This window comes from Nothoprocta perdicaria, unplaced genomic scaffold (genome assembly GCF_003342845.1).
Source record: "Nothoprocta perdicaria isolate Ctin4 unplaced genomic scaffold, notPer1 scaffold_47, whole genome shotgun sequence".
NCBI lineage: Eukaryota > Metazoa > Chordata > Aves > Tinamiformes > Tinamidae > Nothoprocta > Nothoprocta perdicaria.
Window position 1 is genome coordinate 1,009,514 of NW_020455721.1, and position 22,697 is coordinate 1,032,210.

At 43.1% G+C, this 22,697-nt stretch overlaps 1 protein-coding gene across 1 annotated transcript in view; it reads left to right on the forward strand.

The window, feature by feature from the left end:
- Nucleotides 1–22,697, forward strand: part of NUP153 (nucleoporin 153) — a gene marked incomplete at its 5' end in the record, with an annotated part of 36,657 nt that continues 13,960 nt past the window's right edge. The window contains 10 exons of the mRNA XM_026047027.1: nucleotides 1–72; nucleotides 12,592–12,805; nucleotides 14,797–15,045; nucleotides 16,149–16,288; nucleotides 16,366–16,494; nucleotides 18,275–18,391; nucleotides 18,512–18,556; nucleotides 18,651–18,704; nucleotides 21,009–21,155; nucleotides 22,198–22,250. Coding sequence (XP_025902812.1) covers nucleotides 1–72; nucleotides 12,592–12,805; nucleotides 14,797–15,045; nucleotides 16,149–16,288; nucleotides 16,366–16,494; nucleotides 18,275–18,391; nucleotides 18,512–18,556; nucleotides 18,651–18,704; nucleotides 21,009–21,155; nucleotides 22,198–22,250 — 1,220 coding nt within the window. The remainder of the gene's footprint in view (nucleotides 73–12,591; nucleotides 12,806–14,796; nucleotides 15,046–16,148; nucleotides 16,289–16,365; nucleotides 16,495–18,274; nucleotides 18,392–18,511; nucleotides 18,557–18,650; nucleotides 18,705–21,008; nucleotides 21,156–22,197; nucleotides 22,251–22,697) is intronic.

Sequence of the window (22,697 nt, forward strand, 5' to 3'; positions counted from 1 at the left end):
GGCGGCGGCAAGATCCGCACCCGGCGCTACCACGTGGGCGCCGCGAGGCCGCCCTACGCCAGGAGCGCGCAGGTGAGGCCCGCGGCGGCGGCGGCGCGGGGGGGCGGCCCGCGCGCCATCGCCTCCCTGCGTCCCCGGGCATTCCCGGTGCGCGCGGCTTTCCCGCCGGGCAGCGGCTTTGTGGGATTTCCGCGGTGGGAGCGGGGGCGGGCCGGGCCGGGCGCGCGGCGCGCTGCGCTTTTGTTCCCGCCCGCGCTCCCTCCGGCCGGGAATGGGGAAATGGGGAGACGGGGAGCGCGCCCGGGCGGGGGGCGGCGGCGCGCGTGGGTTCGGCGCGGCTCCGCGGCGGGATTTTACCCACAGCCGCAGCGGGTCGGTTGGCGAGGGTGCCGGTAACCGATCGTCCTTCTCGGTGCTGCTGTTCCTTTTTATTCTCTCTCATTTTTTTTTTCTCCATTTATTTATTAGCGGGAGGGGACGTTGCGGGGCCCTGTGCCCCCAGTGTTCATCCTGGCACGCCGCTGCACAGGGCAGATGTGACTCAGGAGAGGAGCCGGATGCTCCCGGCCGGAGCGCAGCGCTCCGCAGGGATGCGCCCTCGCATGCGGCCGGGCCCCCAGCGGCGCCCGGCAGCCCAAACCCTCCCATTACCCAACCAGTAACTTTATCAGTAGCTCCAGGAACGAGTAGCGTGTGGAAAACCACCACAGCGTTAGGCTTGAATCATTATTCTCTATTTTTTCCGTATTTTAAGAAGTCCTGTACTTTTTTTAGGTGTATCCGTAGTATGTCCATAAGCAATATTGTCCACGTGAAGAGGGGTAGAGATCCAGAGTAATTCAAAGGAGCTGCGGTGCCCACAGAGCAGATGTTCTCCCAGGATGAGGGCATAGCTGAGGTTGCCGTGTCTGGCACACGGTGACACTGTGTGGGGAACGGATAAACCTGGCACGTGGATCTGCAGGAACCGTGGACTCGGTGGTTTCCTATCTCTTGTGCGGACTGGCATCCTTGTGCCTTTTCGGGTGGGTTTATGGAGCAGTATGCCCGTGGTTGGGGATATCTGTGGGGTTCTGCTCGGAGGTTGAGTGCTGCAACTTGAATGCAGAGATGAACAGTGAAGTATTGGGGAGAAAGTTATTGTAGTGATTTAATAAGCTAACAAACTGAGAGAAGTTAAGTGTGTGGTTTTATTGCCATGGATGGTTCTCCAACCATGTGCAACTTGCTAACTGGTGTTCCAAAGGGAGTTGAGCTTCAGGACAGATGCCTTGCTTACTCTGTAGTAATTGGCAGGTGGTCTTGTTCTCAGTGTGTTGTTCCCTCTGCAGAAATACTCCGTGAATTAATGTTACCTGGCTCTCAGGAGTGAGTCTGAGAAGGCACCAAAGTGCAACTTTGATATGACACTGTACCCTAAGTCTGATCTCCATCCCTAAATCTGCTTTTATCAGTAAGCAGAATCATAGCTGATGGAAAAAAAATTGATAAACCTGTTTCTAGGTGATTGTGGTCAAAGTGAAGTCCCTTAATCTATTTTATCATCAAGCTCGAAAGGTGTCTAAAGGTTGTGGGCAGCATCATTAAGAACTTTGAAGTTCCCAACCTATCTGATATTTTCTATTGTTGTTGAAGTGTACGAGAGGTGATTCCCAGGATGCTGCTGAGGCGTCGGCGTCCTGGCGTCCGCTCTGCGGTTGTTGTTCTCCTGCCCTGCTCCCCTGAGCAGTTTGATCTGGTGGGAATTCTCTGATTGCACCCAACGTGCGTTGCAGGATCAGGCTCCTGTAAAATACAGCAACAGCTTCAGAAGACAGTTGGAAGAGGAGGTGTTGCTGCTCTGTAACAACTACTAGTTAAAGCATTTGCTCAGAATGTGGTAGACCTGCTTCAATTTCCTCTTTTTTTTTTTTTTTTGCCTTGAGGGATCAACCCACATCATCTGCTTTTCAGGCAAAGATCCTCCTTGCCAAGCTGGAGGTTGTCTTTAGTTCTATTGACTGAAGCTGCTTTACTATGCAGAAAAAGAATGTGTGATTCATTGAGACAGGAAGAGGGTATATAAAAATGTTGCCCTCTGGCCTATGGATTGGAGTTCTTCTCTGAGATTTTCTGGTAGGTGGAAATACAGATTCAAATTCCCTCCACTAGTGATGGGAGCTGAACCATGATGTCTTTCAATATAAAAGAGGCACTGTGAGTACTGTCTGTAGCTATATTACTAAAAGCAAAAGTGCCAGCCCTGCTAAGTAAAGGTGATCGAAACCCAGGCAGTTCCATCTCCACATGAGGAAGATCTTCTACACTGTGAGGGTGACAGGCACAGGTTGCCCAGAGAGGTGGAATCTCCTTCTCTGGAGGTCTTCCTAACCTGTCTGAATGCCGTCCCGTGCTCCGGGTGTCCCTGCTGGAGCAGGAGGGTTGGACTAGATGATCTCTAGAGGTCCCTTCCTGCCTCGACCCTTCTGTGATTCTGTGAAAACTGAGGAGTTTCTCCTATTCCCTGAGCTTCCCTGATGGCAAAATGTTGGCAGCTCTGAATCACAGAATCACCCTGAATGTGTTGACTTTAGGTAATGCCAGGCTTGGCATGAGTAGCCATCTCATTGGAAATATCCAGTCTCCTCTTGCACCACCTAAGGAGCTTTGGCACATGGGTGAAAATCCTGATTGCCATGCTGGGAGCCATGCACGTAGAAAGCAAGGTGGGTGCTGGTGTGCCTGGCGGTTATTTAGTATGGAGGAGACTCAGGGGAGACCTTCTTGTTCTCTACAACCACCTGAAAGGAGGTTGTAGTGAGGTGGGAGTTGATCTCCAGAATAACTGCAGGTAGAACAAGAGGAAATGCCCTCAAGTTGTGCCAGAGGAGGTTCAGGTTAGACACTAGTTAAAATTTCTACACAGAAGGAGTGATCAAGCATTGGAATAGGCTGCCCAAGGAAGCGATGGCATCACCATCCCTGGCAGTGCTCAGGAAGGGTATAGATGAGGCATTAAGGGACATGATTTAGCAGAGATGATGTCGAAGGGTTTATGGTTGGACTCGAAGATCTTGAAGGTCTTTTCCAACCATGATGATTCTTTGACTCTGATTCTATGATGTCTGCGTTCCCTGGTCACCCTCTGGATGAGGTGCTCCTTGGTGCTTCCCAACATTGGGTGCGGCCTCGGCACTTGGGTAGGATGGGTGTTTGCAGCCACTAGTGTGAATCTGCCACCGTGAGTGGGAAGAGTGTTTATACGGCTAATTTATTACGCTGCTTTTGCTACGCTGGCTGCATATTTCTGTTCTTAAACTTAGCTCTTTTTGTGTGTGCACTGGTTTAGCTTAGAAAACTGCTGTTTCATCTGCATAACTTAGAGATTTCAAAGACGCTACATGTGTCGTGCTGGGAGACTGTAAAATGATTTGGGACTTTTTTTACCTGATAATTATTCAAACGAAAATACGATGGAACGCAACTGCTCTGGACTTCAAAATTCATACAAGCAGATTTAAACTGAAAGAAAAAAAAAGATAAATGAGAAGTTTGTTATACCCCTGCCACAAACCTGTTCTTATCATCATCATCATCATCATTATTATTTTAAGCTGCAAACTGGTTTATTTTTCTATATTGGAGGTCATAGCAGTAGATTGAGACTTGTGCTGGTGAGTGGCGTGTTTTGGTGTGTTTCTCAGCGTGGATGTGCTGCACTGGCACAGAGCAGAGCAGCCCGAGTGTGTTCTACGTGATGGAAGCAGCACACGCCGCTGCATGCGGGTAGCTGGTGTTGAGGTGGGTTTGATGTTACCACAAAGAAGACTGGACGGCCACTGAAAGGTTGGTCACAAAGGCTGCTGGTTGCAAAAGCTGCTCTGGACTCATGACTTCTGCAAAATTGTTTGAGACGCAGTGTAAGATTCTGCCCAAAGAGGAATCTTTGGAAATATTAATTTCAAAAAAAAAAAAGAAAAGAAAAACTTCATTAGGAATGTTTATAGGGTGTTATGTAAGTTGATACTTACATATTGGTTTAGCTGTTATCAATAGGATTATACCTTGAAGTATGCTAAGATGATTATTTTTATTTTTGTATACAACTTGGTTTGTTTTGGTTTAGTAGTAGGCTAGCCTACCAAGCTAAATACTCATAGATTTTAAGAAGTGTTTAACGTGTGTTTAAAGGTTTGTTCTAAAAGAATGGGCTAGTTAACTTCAGCTGGTTTCCTCTGTCCCAGCACTGTCAGGTAAACTGTATTACAAAATGCTGTGCTTGTAGTTACGAGTATCTGCTATGGTCACTGCAGGAGTATCATCTCCTGGCATTCTAAGCAAAGATGTGTCCTACTTGGGGAAAAAGTTCATTAACAGTTTTCTCTCATTTCAGAAATGCTCTCTGCACTCTAACAAATTGTAGACTAGGTTGGCTGTAGCATTTTATTAATACTTTGGTTATTGTCTCCCAAGGTGTTGTGACAGCCCTGGAGGCTGTGAAGAGTTAGAAAAAAAGCCCACAATATTAGTGGGTGGTATCTTTGGACAGAGGACTGAAAAACAGTCGCAGTAATTGGTTGTGTTAGCTGGGACACTGCAGATTGCTCTAGTTGCTGGCAGCACATGACTTCCTCCCAGCGAGAAGGTATTTATTCCTCTGCTTAGTAATTGGAGCTGCCGCTTTGTCTGCTGTCGCAGAGGATCTGAGCTGCGACAGAGCCCGAAAGCTGCCCCAGGGTAGAGCGCAGAAGCCTCTTGGATCACCTAAAAGAGTTGGAGAGGAGCAATTTCAGTTCAGCATAAAGTTGTGTAACAAATTCTTAGCACGACTATGTGACTAACTCGATGGACAAGGGGTGAGCCTGAGTTTACCTTAAAGGCCTTAAGCGAGGTCTCCTGTATCATCCTTCCATCCAAATCAGTGAAATATGGACTGCTCAAGAAGACTGTGAAGTGGCTGGCAACTTAGCTGGACCACGGGGCCGCAAGGGTCGTGATAAGCAGTACAAAGTTGCACTGGTAGCTGGCTGCTGATAGTGTCTGTCTGGGATTCCTGCTGGGCTGGGACTGTTTTCATTAACTGTCTTTATTAACACTGCAGGATGGGGGAATGGAGTATTCCTGTCCGGGCTGAGGGCATTGGGTATTCCCTCTGCAGGTTCCTGGATGAAACCGAGCCTGGGGAGCACCCGTATGCTGAGGGATAGAGCTGATAACGAGGGGTCCCTGCCAAAGGAGCTGGCAGGAACTTCCTGAGGTTCAACGGAGGCAAGCGCCGAGTCCTGCCCTTGGGGCCAAGCAGCCCCACGTGCCTGGTGGGCCCGGCGGACGTGAGTCTTCACCTTGAGGTGAAGAAAGGCAGCTCCTCCATTGCTCGCCAGTTTGCTTCCTGGAGCACGCATCCCGCTCCCCAGTACAGGGAAGGTGGAGACCTTCGGAGACGGAGCAAGTTTGGCAGAGGACAGCCTAGATGACTAGGTGGCCGTGATCCCCGAGGAGAGGCTGGTAGAGCTGGCTTTGTTCAGCCTTGGGAAAGCAAGGGGAGGCCAGGCTCTTCAGGAGTATTAGCAGCAATGGGACAGAAGGCAGCAAGCTCAAGTTGCAACATAGGAAATGCCAATTAGATAGTAGGAAAATGCTTTTGCAGCGAGTCAGCCTCAGCATGTGGAGACGCCCTGGAAGAGCTTCCCAAGGAGGTCTCCATGCAGAGCAGTGCCCTGGGTGAGTTGCTCTCCTCGGCCCTGCTCAGAGCGAGGGGCTGCACGAGATGACCCGGCTGCCACGCGGCCCCCGTGGCCGCGCAGTTGTGTGACGGCCGCCCCGGCCCCTGGCCCAGCACAGACGTGCGGCTCCTGTGTAAATGCCCCCATTGCTTGGGCTTCACGATCCTGCTGCTGGTGCATCCGTGCAGTGCGTGCCGTGGTGCTGGGTTGGTTCCTGAGGGAGGAAATAACGCGCGCGTCTCCCTGCTGCATTTCATCTAGAGGAGCCTGTAGGGTTCCCTCAGGGAGAGCGTGGCTGAGGGGCCTTCCTCAAGATTGCTCTTTCTTGAACTCAGGTTCTTGAACTTTCTTGAACTAAGCATCTTCTGTTTTATTTATTTATTTATTTTTAAGAGCTGGTAGGTGATGTGATTTCTTTTTTCCATTTTCCAGTTGCTAAACTGCGAAAACCATACAGGACATGTCTTACCTAAAGAATTGGCAAGCACACCAAATATTTTTAATGAAGAATTTGGGCTATTTTTAATTCTTTCTTGTTAGTATTAAAAAAGTTATCCATTGGTTTATGTGTTTTATTCACATTTATTATTTTTTTATTATTTTTATTATTATTTTTATTATATAATATATTATTATATATTATATATTATATATTATATATTATATATTATATATTATATTATATTATTTTTTATTATTTTTATTATTTTTTTAATTATAATTCTGTTTAAAACCCTTTACTTGCTTTTTCCAGAGGCCTGAATGGTACAAATCTTGTCTACAGGAAAGCAGGTAGAGCTGTTTAGTTGAAGGTGCAATTCAAATTAGCTTATAATATCCTGTGTGTTTGAACATATACACATATATGTGCGTGTATGTCCACATACATACATCTACAGATAAGTAACATTTACATAGATGTGCGTGTACGTATAAGCATGTAAGTGTGTGTATGCAAGGCCCTATAAAGCTAGTCCTGTTCCCAGCTGCGTGCCCTCACTGTTGGTGGAGGATGCTAGAGCCCAGTTAGAGGAAGGGGCCACGGAAGCGAGCTCCAAACCCTCTGGGCACAGTCATCTGAGTCCTCATCAATCTGAGGGAAGGCAGCACCAGGGAGCGACCTGCGCTTTGCCTGCGGCAGAGGTAGTGCTCTAAGTTGCTGATACAACTGCTTGTCGTCGTGGTATGCTACGTAACTTTATAAAAGTGATTATGTGAAGGATTTTCTGTTGTTGTTGTGGAACCATTTTGGTTTTTGAGTTTTCTTAATTCACCTCGTAATTGTGTGTTGCATTTAGCACCAAGCCTGTGTGTGGCTTTGGCTTGGTTGTGGTGACCTACCATTTTTCCAAGCAAGCAGCATTCAGGATAGTCATTGTAGGCATCTTTGTAGGGGAGCAATGCCTGTGTTAGCACATCAACACCAGTGCGTGCCGAGGTCCTGCTGCGGTCACTCAGGGCAGTGTGCTGACCTTGCAAAGAGCTCCTTCTTCTTGCCCAGGTTGTCCATGGCTCTCCCCACAGCCCTGCTGCTGGAAAGAGGCGTTTGAGCCTCCTGCAAAGCTGGCTCAGGTTGGGACTGTGTTTTCAGCACAGATGTCGTCTTTTTCTGAAGCAGACGGGGCTGTCTCGGCTCCTTCTCTTCTAGCGCTCTAGGAGTGGTGGCCTCCCAGATTAAAGGAAACCAGCTACAGATTTTAACTCTTCTACTGACATTTTCTTTGAGACTAGGTTAAGCATATAGTGAAGCATGTGCTTACTGCCATAAAAAAAATGAGTTTGTGATAGAAATATGTGCAAACCTGTAGTGTTAGATGCATTTGTAGTTGAACTCATCCTAAGCTAACCACATACACACAAGGTTTAAACTGGCTTGAATATATATGTGTGTTAGAGATTTACTCTACGTTAAGGTACAGTAGTACAGTCGTTCTAATCTTTAGCATTTATAATATCACTTGCTTTACAGAGTTGCAAAATATATTCAAAATTGTAGATATTGCTGCCTACAATTTCTAAAAAAAAAAAAAAAAAAACAATTTTTTACGTCCATCCGGGCAGCACCTCTTGCATTTTTAAAGCTGATGAGGGAGTATATGCAAAGTCAAACATAATTAAAAAACCTCCCATATCCGGTTGAGATTAATTGCCACTTCTGTAGATAGAGTTGTGCGGTTTAACTTTTATGCACTAAACAGAGAGCCAGTTTGATGCTTCAGAAGTCGAGAGGCTTTGAGTTTCGCTAAAACCCAGGTGTTCACAGAGAACGCCTAGTGGTGATTCCTCAGTTACTTCATCTTAACTTACATGTTCGTTCCCTGGGTCTCTAGCAAGATATCTCTGTCATGAAAAAACTAAAATCATTATGAATAAGATAACGTGACCAATGTGTTAACAGAACCGTTTTATATTAGCAGTTCCTGCTACGTTACCTTCACAAGCCCCCCAGCATTTCCTGCTGTCGGCTCCGTTGTAGATCGGCACGGATAGACCAGCTATTTCAGAACAGCCCAGGACTACTTTGTTAACCTTTATTACCACCACATTTACCTTGAAAAATATAAATCCATATAATTTTCATGTTACAAGTTATTTCGGAATGCTGTTGCCAAGTGGGATAATGAAATACTGTGGTAGAAAGTACCCGCTTTCCATGCGATGGGCTTCCCATTATCTGTAAAGCCGCGTCTGCTCTGGAGAACATCTGGCCTGGGGTGGTGTCAGTCGGTCGAGTTGCCCTCGAACGGCCCTTAGCCACCATTCCAGAGTTACTGTGGAGTTTGGCTTGTCTTTAGTTGTGTTTTACCCACCAAATGTGTCCTCGCTGCTGTGTGCCTTGGGTTAGTGCGTGGGATCGTGCTTGGCTGTGCAGCTTTTAGGTAGAGTGGGGCTTAAATGTTGTTTAAATCGTTCCTGGCAATCGGGAATATTTCAGTAGAGAGTAAATTGGTGGAGTGGGCAGTGGTTCCTTGAAAGCCTTTCTGTGTGTAGGCTGACACTGAACAGGGGCGAAGGGAGAGCCTGCCCTTGCTATTAACAGGTGTGTTTGGCAATACTGAGATACTTGAGTGAATGGGGGCTTATATGGAGATCTGCCATAAATCAGATAGATATTTTTGTGTCTGAACTGTGTATTTAAATGTACATACTGTGCTAAATCTGTTTCCTTTGTTCCAGTAGCCTTGTCAAAACCAGCCGCTGCTACGGGAAATGTATTTTTTGAGCATTTTAATCGGGGAAATTTTAAATTGTTCATGCAGCTATGTCAGACTTTGCTCTCCAGGTGCTATGTGTAGTGTTAGCTATCGTGCTCATTAAATAAATAGGGGGTTTTAGGCTCCAAGAATCCTTGCAGGAAAATGAAGAAAGAGGGAAAAAAAGGAGCTGCATTTCTTTTAAGGTAGCTCCCAGCACCATCTTTGAGACATAGCTGCATGTGCACTAAGCACGAGCGAGTCCTTCAGTAAAATATCAGCTGTGAGTTTGGTCCCTTCTGGTGCTCCTTGCAAAGAAAAGGCAGTAAAATGTCCCATACTTGGTGTTTTCTTTAGGAATGTTCAGTGCCAGCCGAAGGTGCAGGCAAGATCTGAGCTAAAACCTCAGGCGGTGCCGTGAGGCCGGAGTGGCTCCGGGGCCGCCTGGCCTGTGGGAGCAGGTGCTGCTTCCTGCATTCCCATGGAAATGGCTGTGATCCGCAGGCAGGGCCACGGCGCAAAGCAGCGCCCGCCTTTCCCCCTGGAAGTCATCCCGCAGCTAACGAGACTGAGGAAAATGAGCCCATCTGCCAGCAATAAAAGAGGAAGTATGCTGCCGTCGGGAAGCCTAGTTCTTCATGATCTTTAGAACTGAAGTTGAACCAGCCCAGTTGTCTTAACTAAAGTTTAGTCAAGACTTTAGTCATAACTAAAGACTAAAGTCTCCACCTCCTCCCAACACTACGTACTTAATCACGTTCCTACTACTGCTCATATTAGCTCATAAGCATTCTTGTCTTTGAGAAACACCGAGTTCTGCCTGCCATCCATCCCGTTTGCCGGCGCTCCCTAAGCAGCCGGAACGCAGCTGGCTGGTGGATGAGGGTGTCGGGAAGAGCGGGGTTAATGACACTGTTAATGGCAGCGCAGGCTCCTTTGCCTCGTGCTCCTTGCTGTCTCTCCTCTGCTGCTCCGTGGCTGCCTCTGGCACACGGAGCCAGCGGGACTCAGTAGGCCTGCGGAGGCTCCCGCACTTTTAGCCAGGAATCCGGAGAGCAGTCAACTTGGCGCCAGTGCTGGCGCGGGGTAGCGGAGCGGGGCTGGAGGCAGAGGGACGTTCCAGCGGCGTGGCTGGAAGTGCTCGGCTTGAGCTGCCCCATCTCGGCCAACTGCGCCCTCCGCTGCCCCGGCTTGCGGGGTTTCTTGGCGAGCGCCTACAGATTCATCATTTAGTAACTGGAACGTCTAATGAGAGGGAAAATGAGGAATCTATAAATTGGCCTGGAGGCAGAAGCTTGCTGCTCTGAGGAGTGCATAGAGTGGGGTGGAAATTAGCTCTTTTATGAGGTTGAAGCTCCTGCATCTCTGAAGACCTCCTGATACTGTGTGACCTTTATGCGCAGTTTTTTAGTGTGTTCCGTGTTGTACGGTAGGATTTGCTTAATCCTCTCAGATTGAAATCTACTCAATTACGAAAATAGATGCTTGCCAGTAATGCACTCTTTCTCACTACTCCTGCCAGCACTTTTTCTTTTCCATATTGCTATGTGAAAGACCCTTATAAACTAAGAAAACTGTCCCATTTCTGAAGTGTTTTTAGCCAAGAAATAGCTTGCTTTTAAGTTTGGGATTCAAATGGAGACTATAATCAAGTGATTTTTGCTTCTTTATATAAACCTTTTGAAGAACTGCTCTTTTAAAACAGTGAATTATAGCACTTATTTGAATGGTGAGTAGCATTCCTATCTCCATATCTTTCCTTCAGAGTGGCATCACAAGCGGATAAGCCTTGAGTAGTTGTTACTGTGGTGTTTATATATACCCATTTGTTGGGTCTCCGTTGATTTTTCTTCTTCTGTGTTGAGTTCTGCTTTTCCGCTGTTATTTTAGAAGGAGAGTAGGATATGGATGCATTTAGAGGGAGAAGGGAACTGTTGGTACTGGCAGCAGCTCTCGAACGGCCAAAGTCAGTGAGTTGTTAACGTGCCGAAGCGCTTGGTGGGTCAAACCCTGCTCCTTTAGGACAACGTAGGGTTGTCCCATGGCATCTCCTGTCCCAATGGGCAGGGGACGGAGCTGGGGCCACAGCAGCGCATAGGGAGACTAATAAGATTAAAAAGTTAATGCTAAAACGCCCGCTTTGAGAGCAGCGCGAGGCGACACGTTGCTCGAGCGCCCCGTGAGATCCCTTCGCCTCCCGCCTTCCCGGGGCGCCAAGTGCTGGCTCCCACAGTGAGGTGGGCTGTGGCCCTGTCTTGTGCTGACCACTGAGTCCTGTTCATGTGGTGGAGGGAGAGAGGAAGAGCCAGGCCAGGCTGTATTTAAATATAGATGGTAAAATGTCATCTCGATGGGCTGTTGGTCTAGCTGGATTCTCCAGTTACTCGTTTGGGATGCTGAAAATGCTTGTGTGTTTACTCCTGGGTGCCCGAGTCTTCTTCCGCTTAAGTCTGGAGTAGATAGTGGATAAATTCAGTATTTGGAGGGTTTTTTTTCAGTGAGGTAATTGTATAGACCTGTTTTAAAGCCAGTAATATCTTGTCAAATGATTGGGGACATCTTTAGCAGTACTGGAAAAATCCTTGTCCACTTCTATACCCGAGTAATAATTTTAGCCAATTGTTGCCTAAAATCAGACAAGTCTCTGAGTACTGTGCCAGAGCCTTTGATCTACGTGTTATCCAACTGATAATGTTGTTCAAAAGAAACCCCAAAAGCTCTTTCATCTTTTTACTTTCCAGTTTTCAGTGTTGAATTTGCCAGGGTAGCTTCGCGTTGCCAACTTGCCTTCCCAGCCAGTTACGTAGCAGCAGAGAGTGCGAGAGGGAGGTTCCTCGGGGCTGCAAGGAAGGGATCTGCCTCCCAGGGCTGAGATCTTAACCAAGCGGGTTGAAATGTTGAGGAAATCGTAGGGAAAAAGTGTCCGACTAAAATGAAATGGCCAATATGCATTTCCTAAGTGTAGAATGCAAGCGAAGAATAGATAAATGGCAAAATGGAAATGGCTTTTATATGGCTTTTATGTGTACAATCATTGCAGAAAGTTAGTTTAGAGCTCTACAATGTGAATATAACATGAAAAGAGATTTAATCAAAGTGGATCTATCAACCATCCTGTAGTAAGGCATCTGATGTTAACCGCAGCTTAGTTTTCCTTCTGAGGCTTCTCTCAGAATCCCTTGTTCACAGCACAGCAGTGATTTCTGAGGCATTTGGTAGCTGCATTTCAGCATTAGAAAAATATTTCAAAATATCAAATTCATTATATTCACTAAATATTCTGAGCAGATAGCGTGGTTGTTGCCGATAACTTCTGAGCTTCTGGTTTTGATGGATTTCAAGTGGAGGAGACCTGAAACAAGTGTGCCTGTTAGGAATTGGATAGAAATCATGTTCCAGGTGCCTTTTGTAATTGACAGGATTTGGGTTAACTTTCACTGAAGTTGCCTAACTTTGGGAATTGCCAAGATGAGGAGGAGGTGCCGAAACCCATAGGTAGTCAAGAACAGATGAACTTTTGTCATGTATCCCAGAAGTAGAGAGATCCTCTGTAGAGGATCCTGCTGCTGCTTCTAGTTGCAAACATTTGATACCTAGGATCTGCCCTTAAGGTCTGTGGAAAGTCGTGTTTTGGAGTATACTATTGAAGGCTTTTCTGTAATTAACCAAATGTATTTTTTTTTTCTTTCAATCAGGGAATCATTAGCAGAGTGACAGAGTCAGTGAAAAACATCGTACCAGGATGGTTACAGAAGTATTTCAATAAGAGCGAAGATGAATGTGTAGATACCAACGAGTCTGCAAACCAGGAAGAGAATCCGGTCAATTTTCATCATGATTATCCAGATGAAGATACCATAGTGATTGATGGGAGAGTCACGCCTGAATCAGCAAGAATTAATTTAGAAGGTATGTGGAAAAAAGCATTAGTATTCTGGCCATCTGTATTTATTCACAGGTTTCTACTTTCAAATTTAAATTTCTAAAGGAAGCTGGAGAGAGGGTTCTGACAGAATTCAAAGAAGCATATTTGTGAAACTGCCTTAGCTTTAAACTGTAAAGGTAATTGTGAAACATAGATATATTCCAGAGGATGTCTTTCAGCTCCTGGAATTCATCAGTTCACTTAATGTACTCTTATTAACCAGGTGCAAAATGTTGATAATGCCCATTTGGAAGTGCTCTAGGTTCCTTTATTCTACTAAGGCCTGGAATCAAAGTTGGTCTAATTTCACAAAGTTTAAAAAAAAAGTATGTTTTGTAGTCCTCAGAAAAAGGGCTGCAGGTAATGTTAATGTGCCAGAGGAAGGTTCATTCTTCTTACGTCCTCTCTTGGACTTCTTTAGTAAATGTAGAGAAATTCTTTTTCAGTTAAATGGAGAACCAGTGCCTGGGTACGGTTAGTACCTGCAGGCTTTGAGAATTTACTTAGTAAAGAAATTTCCTTGCTTTACAGTATGGTATAAAAGGTTAATCTGTGTGCTCTATCCAGAACCCACCACTAATAATTTCTGTAGTTCTGTGCAAATTTGCATATATTCTCATCTGAGTATCTCTCAAACTGGCAATTTTGCAGACCTTATTTTTTAACAGGGAGATGTTTTATCTGAGCACATGTAGATAACATCTATGCATGCAAAGTCACTTGCTTTTCTTAGCTGCTGAATCAAAAAGAAGGAAGAAATACCTTAGTCTTCAATGCCACCTGATTGTCAGTAAGAAACTTTGGGGGTAGGTGTAGCTTAAGAGTAAGTTTGGATGCAGGAACAGAGGAGGTCTTCATGACTGAGGAACACATGTTGGATTTTATAAGGAAATGTGTGAAAGGACCTTTCAGTAATAACAGCTGCGCAGCAAACTTACTAACTGCAGGAGCTTCGGAGCAGATGGGCACCCTGGAACCTTTAAGAGCTTATGTTGCAGGCTGGGGGTGGCACGTGCAAGCCTTACTTGCTCTTCTCACATGCAAACAAACAGAACCCCACAGATTCCCCTCCCATTCCATCCGCTCTGAAGGACCAGCGTGCTAGAGCCTCTATTGCTCTGCTGAGCAGTCAGTCTAAAACACTTTACCCAAACAGTACTGCCCCGAATGCCTGCCAGGGCTTTGGGGAGCTGGTTAGCAGTGCTGCAGTGGCTGTGAAGCTGGAACGAGGTGCTTCAAGTTTCAGTGCAAGTATCAGGAGGGTGGTGACTTCAAATCATCTTTCCCAGAAATCCTGAGAGGCTGCGGATTTATGTTAGTAGTTTTTCCCTTCCTTTAGTAAGCTAGAGCCATGAGACTTCCTACACCAGGAGATTGGCAGTGTTTATACACCTCTTTGTTTAAGAGGGGAAAAATGCTCATCTTGTTACTGAGGCAGTGATGCTTCCTTTACTTTTGTGTCAAAATCTCAAAAAATTAGTGGATAGGACATAGTATTTTGCCTGATACTGTAGAATCTTAAAAAAAATGCTGTATATATGTGTTTTCATGTTAAATACTTAGCATTTTCTTTCTTGTGAGGTCATGTAATGTGCAGAGGTGTCTTTAGCTCTTGCTGTGTTGAGAGTGAAAGGTTATATCTTGTAAAGCTTGTTGCAAGGGAAAGAGCTCTGAATGTTTGATTCAGTGAAAGAAAGTCTTAGAGCGCTTGAGTGCGGGATCAGGGTTTAGTGTGTTGTAAAACCTCATACTCAACTTCCTCTTAATGCAACGTGAGTATTTATTATTGTAAGCAGTGTTGCGGTTGCAATCAGACAGTTAAATGAAACCCTATATGGGTGAGGAAGAAGTTAAATCCGGCTTCACTATTTTTGTACCAAAAACTTGGCAATAGCCTAAGTGTTGATAGAAAACATGTTTTGGCTTCTGTGAGCTTGCCTATAAGAAAGCTGATCATCTCCCTGCTCTTGTTTAGAACCATCCACAAGTAGATCTGCATTAAACTTTTCGGATGTGTTAACAAGGCCCTCTCTTCATCGGAGCCATTTGAACTGTACCATGTTGGATTCCACAGTACCACACTGTCAGCCCTCTACATCTTCTGCACTTGGCATTGGCAGTCCTGGACTCTCTCTTGTAAAAGAAATCAAAGATTCTACCTCTCAGCATGATGATGATAACATCTCAACAACTAGTGGCTTCTCCTCTAGAGCATCTGATAAAGGTATTTTCTCAATCTTTTTTTCTTTCCCACAATGTAAAAGGCTTTACATTCTCTGATATTGCACGTCACCTTAGTAAATAAAGCAGACAAATGCCAGTTTGGGAGATTGGAATTAATCTTTCAGTATTTTAGAAGTATCATGTCACCTTTTTAATAAAACCATGCTGAAGGATACGTTTATGAGACCCTGATGTTACCCAAAGAGTCAGTGCTGAAATGCAGTGCCCTCAAGTAGGTGACATGTAGGTCTTGAACTGAACGTAACTTGCTGTCTCTCCACAAGTAGGTTGATGGACTGGACGGAGGGGTGACTCATAGCTAAGTGACAGCTGCTTGCATGGGAATAGTTCTAGACGACAAATAGAAACACAAGATGCTTTTCTGAGTTTTGCCAGGAGCGGTTGGAGACATGGGTCATCTCACTGCAGCAGGGCAAGCAGCAGTTTTGCAGATTTTTCTAGTCCCTCGTGTAGTTAAGATCTGAGGCATGGTCAGGGGGTCTGCTGGACCCACTGATCGAGTTGAGAGTGGGTATTGCCAGGCTTTGGCAATACAACCTGAGTCCACCATTGCTTCTTCTGGTGTTTTGTTTGTTCATTTGTTGTCTCCTTTAAAAAAAATATGGAAAACAGATATTTAAATCTGTTAGATCAGCCTTTGGGAACTCTCTGAGGTTTTAAACCCATGCCATTCTCACCTGTGCTGGCCACCAACTCTTTATCAACATAGGAAAACCTTATGTGGATGCATCTATGTTTCTAAAATCCCATTACTTTTTTTTGCATTAAAGGAAAAAAAAAGAACTCTGTGTTTGAAGGGGTAGTATTGATTTGCTGTGAAAGCTTTGAAACATTGCAGTTACATACTTAATTCAGAGAACAGATTTTGAACTCAGGATTGATGTTTGGATTTCATGTAATTTTTGAAATTGATCTGTATTGAAGAACTCTGAGAACAAGGTTAGAGTGTTGCAAAAGTGAGTATTGTGGGAGTTCTTTAAGACTTATTTTTCTATATTAACTCTGAAGTTAGAGTGTTTGTTTAATATTAAAAGCTCTCCGAGTACACAAGTTATTCACATATTACTTATGTCCTTTTGGCAGATATAGCAGTTTCAAAAAATACATCAGCTCCACCACTATGGTCCACGGAGGCTGAAAGATCTCATTCCCTCTCACAGCACACAGCAGCTAGTTCTAAAAAACCTGCATTCAACTTGTCTGCTTTTGGCGCTCTCTCTCCTGTAAGTATTTACGCGGTATATTATTTTTTAGCTCAGCTGAATGTGTGTCCATTTTACTAACACATCTATCTCTGCAGTCACTTGGAAACACTTCTGTGTTTAAGACAAGTCAGCTTGGGGATTCTCCATTTTACCCTGGAAAAACCACTTACGGTGGTGCAGCCGCCTCAGCCAGACAGACGAAGGTGCGAATTGCTCCTTACCAGGTATGAGAGTGATGCTGCACTGGGAGGGGAATTGTGGTTGAAGTACAAATGGGGTAACATTCACAGAAGGGCTGTGAGGAAAGAGCTGGAAAAGTGCTACCAGTTTCTATTCTAGCAGCCTACAGGAATAGAAAAGAGGATTTTTTTTTGGTATAAATTCTAGCAGTTTGTCTTTACTTCCTCCTCCTAATGAAAAAGAATGACAGTAACACCTTAGTTCTACCTAGCAGTTTCTACTTGTTCTTTCCTCTGTTCAATCTTTCCAAAAGAAAAAACCATTGAAGGTGTCTTTGTCTCTGTGTTGCTGTATATTTACAGCATATTGCATATTAATGCAATGCATTAACCATTAATTAAGACATTTGCGTTAACCAGTTCACACAGACTTTATTTAAAAAAATAAAAACAATGATGGTATGACTATGAAAACTTGTGCTTACAGTAGCAGGAGTTACAGTAGTCAGGCCTGCCTGAATCTCTTCCCCCCCCCCCCCCATAAGGATATTATATGAAACTCTACTCTTTGGTAATATCCAAAAGACAGCTTTGCTGCTCCTTTGCTCTTCTGTTATTAGAGGGAGGTATGCAGTCCAAAATGCTATCTCAAGATAAAGAATAAATTGCTTTCTATTTCAGAATGATTCATAGAACTCTTGAAAATGGTTATTTGCCGTTAAGAGTTCTTAATATCGTAAAAACAACCACCAAATAAAAATGCTGACAACTATCAGTAGTTATTGACTTAGCTTATTCAACACTAACTTTGATTTGCTGGGTATATGTATATAAATCAAAATGATCAGACTAGGACTTTATTTAGGATCAGGAAACATGGGTTTACTGGACTTCAGTAGTCTCTTTGTGCCATGAAACCAGGGAGGTAGAGGGAGCCCTACCAGTTCTTGACTTCTGGGAAATCTGGTAAACTTGTTTGTTCTGACTTAATTTGAAAGCAGGCTTTAGAAAACTGGAAACTTCCAACAAACCAGGAACTCCTTTTGGTCAGCTATTTTTATTTAAAAAGTTAATAGCTATTATACTGAAAATGGAAACTAAAACATTACTCTTTTAAAGGAGAAACTAGCTTGTTTACTGTGGATTGCAGCCAGTCTTGCTTGTTACATGTGGTATGGTTTGCTTTCAGTCTTTACATGGCAGCATGTTAAGCACCATGTAGTTACATGAGGGGGTTAATATGCAATAAGAAAATATACTGAATAAGGTTTTTGAATGGTATTCCAAGTCACCATAATTTGCAATTTCAGTGTAGTACTTAATCTTAGCTCTGCTACAGTACAAATCAGATCTTTTTAAACAGAGCTAAGTATTTGCAGACAAAGGTAAACTAGGGAGGAAATGTAAGACTAGAAAACCAGAAGTTCCTGCTGGTGATGGTATTGAGTGATTTTAAGACGGTGCACTTATGCCATCAGTAAACTCAAGAGGTCTGTTTTGTTGCTCAAAGTTCTTTCTGCAGCACAAGCCTTTGTTTGAGTTCTTTTTTTCATGCCTGCTGCTTCAGAGACCCTGGCAGTCCCAAATAATTCTACATGTGCCTTTACATTTAAACATTTCTTTTGTTTATGTTGCTTTATTCCTCACTTGGGGTGTATGGGGGGTCCCAGTTACACTCTACTGACTGTGTGAGAGTTTATTTTCTGCTTCCTGGTTGAGTTTTTGTCCCCCATCACTAGACTATTGGCTATATTGTTTGCTTAGCTATACAGGCCTGTTGGATTCAAAGTCAAACACACTAGCATTTACAATGCTGATTTTTCAGACGCCAGTAAGAAGACAAATGAAAGCTAAACAAGCAAATGTGCAGTCCTACGGTGTGACAAGTTCCACAGCACGGCGCATCTTGCAGTCTTTGGAGAAGATGTCAAGTCCTTTGGCGGTAAATGGCTCTCCTTTTAATTGCCTGTGTTTATTTAAAAACTGCAGATATGCCAGTAAAAGTGCAAAGATGTTCTTTATGTTATGTCCAGAATAATTTATTGTGCTATTTGTTGCACAGGATGCTAAAAGGATTCCATCCTCTGTCTCTACTCCACTGTCTTCTGTGAGTTGATCATTAAACCTCCGCCTTTTTGTTGCATGAAAGCTTCTCTTAGAAAAATCTTCCTCTAACATTTAGGCTAACTTTTTCCCTCTAGCCTGTGGACAGGAGTGTGCTGGGTATTACTGGCTTCCATTCAAATCGGAAACAGGTAAGAATCCATAACAACATCTTAAGCCGAGTTACGTAACTCTCTCTGCTTTACAGCTACTAGCAGAAATCTCAGAAACCTTAAAGACAGCAGAGATGTGAAGAGACTTTTACCATTCCATGAACTATAGCTGTCCTGGCAGTGCATATGTTGCTTAAAAAAGTCTTTCCGCCCGCGCTAAGTGAAGAGCTGTGAAGATTATTCAGTTTAAGGATGATGTTATTTTTGTGTTCTGATATCTTGATATGTCAGTTGAGAACAACTTTTCTGGAACACACACAGTTTTCTGTTGTACTGTAACTTGAAGTAAAGATACAGGTTGAATTCCTCTTTTAGAAAGACTTTTTCATGGAGAAAACATCAGAAATATTACTTGAGTTGCATACAGATTTTGTCAGACTTCTGTGTTCACATTGCAAAAAAATAGTGTTTCTCCTTCATATTTCTTCTTGATGCAAGAAGAGGAAAATTATTTTGTCACTCGTTCCTAATCCTGTGTTCCTAAATTCCTTTCCTAAGGTGGCATTAAATTAGCGGTAATGCTTCAGTTTCTTTAATTTTTTGCTTAAAAGGTGAAAATCATTCATGTTTTTAACCAGACTTTAATGCTGAGTGTCGTTGGGTTTATTCAATTCCAAAACCCACACAAGGCCTCTTTAACATCAGGCCGCTGCAGGGACAAAAGAATGATTTTCCTTCCATGCAAATTTCCCATCTGCTGTTTTAATGAGAAAGTGGACAGAATGTCTTAAGTTTCTACTCTGATCTTTTGATTAAGAGTAGAACTGTGTTTACAAACACTGCAGAACTTAAAATCCTCTCAGACTGCATGTACTTTGTTTTTATTTTTTTTTCCCCTTCAAACCATGTGTTAAATTACAGGGACATTGAAAAGTAAAGAATATAATTTCATGACTATAAATGCTATCCAGAATAATTGAAAAGAGCTGATAGGGATTCTCAGTCGAATTGTGGAGCCTCAGCTGTGATGGGGCATTAAGAAAGATCTACTAGATTTGCAACAGACAGTCTGGAGTCGTCAGCCAGCAGACGAATGCTGCACACAGCTGTCACTGCCCAAAAGAAGAGAAATTGTCTGTTCCAGTGTTTGAATTCATAATGTTTGGCATGGGAAGGGAAGCCCTTGACGAGAAGTAATTGTTTGCCAAGGAAGGAGTAGTGTGTTTTGCTGCTAAAGCAAATGTGTGGCTGGCAGGGCACAACAGTTGTGCACTGAAGCAAAGCTTGCACAGCGCGTAGCAGCGAAGTGGCACGTTTTTATTATTGCAATAATCTGGTCTGCACAAGGCAGGACAGCTCTCACTTCACTGGATTACTTTTTTAATTTTAGTAATTTATGGTTAAAACCACCAATGAACCATCCTTCTTGCGAGACAGAGTTGTGAGCTTAAATAAAACGTGTTTTATTCAAAGCTTCAAAATCAATGTTATCATTTTAAGAGAGATGTTCTTTTAATTGTTTTAGGGGTGATACAGTGTGAAATTTTTTCCAAGGATTAGATAATACTGTAAAATGAACGCTGTATTGTAAGCACAAGTTTTTTGTTGTTGATAGTAATTTAAAGAACATGTATTCTTAAGACAGCTGCAGATGAAGCCTTCTGTAAAAGTTATGGTCTTTTGGTTTAACTTTTCTGTTAGGCAATTAAGTCAGTTTTGCATCAGAGAAGGTCAGTTCTAGAGGATCTGGTACTTTCTGTTAAGAATTGGCCTATGAAAATGCACAAAAAATGAAACTCAGAGTAATATTTTAGGCCTCTTTGATGCGAGCCTAAAAGTTTGGTTCAAATCTGAATGAGTAGTGTTTCCTTCTAAAATTATTTGACAGCATTTTTTTTTTTGGAATGTGCTCTAGAGAATATATAACTTCAAAGAGGGGAAATGTAGGAAAAAACCCCGAAGTCTAGAAGTATGACTAATAAGCTGCTTCACCTTTTGAATGTTAAATTTAAGCTTTAAACTGTTAATAAACTTAAAACATGGGAAAGATGGGAGCATATCTTAGTAATATTTATGGTTTTGATTATACTAACAGGAGTTATTGTGTCTATAAAATCAATTGCAAAAAAAAAAAAACAAATTAGGATACAGTCAGACCTTGGCTTCTTTTTTGGCTTCTTAGATTTGTTACCTGGGTGAATGCTCCCCACTTCCTCAAAACATTTTCACTTAAGAGCCAGAACTGATGAGAGATTTATAGAATTGTATATTTTTTTCTTAAATGAATATTGTAGTTAACTTGAGCAGGTGCTAATATAAGTTGATTGCTGCTTCCTTTCAAAGATGGAAACCCAGCATCCACCTGTCCAGAAGCTTGTGACGCCAAAGGCAATCTCTCTGTCAATGAGTCGGACCCAGTATTTCAAACCATCTTTGTCTCCAGCTACTGATTCCAGTAAAGTTCGCCAGAGAGTAGACATAAAGCACAAAGTAAGTACTTTTTCTTATCTTTGTCTGCCTGTTTTTACAAGCTTGAAGTATTTCTAACGGATTTTTCTGCATCTGGTAGAACGTTTAAGGTGAAAGGCAGCAGGAGCCATTCTGAAAGGAATATTTGAATTTTTATGGATTTAGCTGTATTTATGGAACAGCGAAAGTCTGGTAGCTATTTTCAGAATTTAGTGATGTGCTTTTGGTTAGGGTTGTACTAGTGGGGAAAGAAAAATCAGAGGCCGCACTATCCCTCCTGTACGCTCCTCTACAGACAGTTCTGCCTGATGGAAAGTGCTGAGGTGTATAAAATTTCTTTCTTTCAGGTGAGGTATGTGTCTCTCTCCAAGTGGGATTTCTAAGCAAAAGCTAATTATCAACTTCAATAACTTTGGTGTAGATGGAGTCCCTGTCAAACCTTCTTTAAAAGAGGATTAGCACCCTGTGGTCCCACTATCGGTGTAGCTGTAAAAATGATCAACTTTAATCTGTGTGCTTTGTTCAGCAGGAGATCAGAGTAGACAGTCATAGTGGTTGCTTCCTGCATTAAAATGTCTCTGTGCTGTTGAGCCTGTGCAATCTTTCCTTGATAGAGAGTTCTAAACTGCTTGGGATTTTTTGGAAAGAAAGGGGAAGGGAAGCTTGTGGGAAAAGTAGGATTATTAAAAGAGTGTACTCTTTTTATGTGTTGGTAAATTAACACAAATTTTGAATAGAAAACTTGATTTGATTTCTCCATCCCATATCATTTAGATCCCATTTTGTTTAAAGTAAGTGTGTCTTGTCATACAGCTTCTGACATTTGTTGCAGTATAAAGGATTTTATCAGTTCACCCTCAGTGACTGCAGTAGCGTTGCCCCTTTTAGCTGCAAATTTAGTCAAAGTTTACCTAGAATAGTAGATCTGGGGACAAGCTTAAGTAGATGAGGTATATTTAATAGTGTATTTAAAGAAGCAAAGAGTTGTCATTTGTCTTTGCTTTGGGTATAGAATATTAATGCATTCAGAGAAATGTTGTAATAAACCAAACTTAAATTGCAGGGAATGAGAGAGAAGAGTTCACCTGCGGAACAGCGACTAGAACCACCTGAAAGGTATGAGAGATCAGTCGTTACCTTCCTTCCTTCAGTGAAGGCTTTCAAACCATCTCCTCTGTTACTGCATTCTGCCTGCTTGTCTTCTTTGCAAAGGCATAACAGGATAAAAATAAGTTCAGTATTTTTTTTATTGTTAAGAGAGCTATGAAGTATACATATTTATGTGTACTTATGTAAGAAGTATACTCATGTATACTTATCTCATGGGTACTTTATTATGTATACATACTCATGTATACATTTAAAGATCAATTTATGTGTGAGAAAGGAATTTGATGAAAAGGAGGCAAACAAGAACAAAATTACTATATCGATTACTTTGGTTTTTTGCTCAAATATATCTTCTGACTAGGACATGAAGATGGGAAGCCAGGCTTGCATGGTGCCATACCAACAAAAAGAATACTTGCCTTTCAAGGCCAAAATACTTTCTGTAGGAAGTAT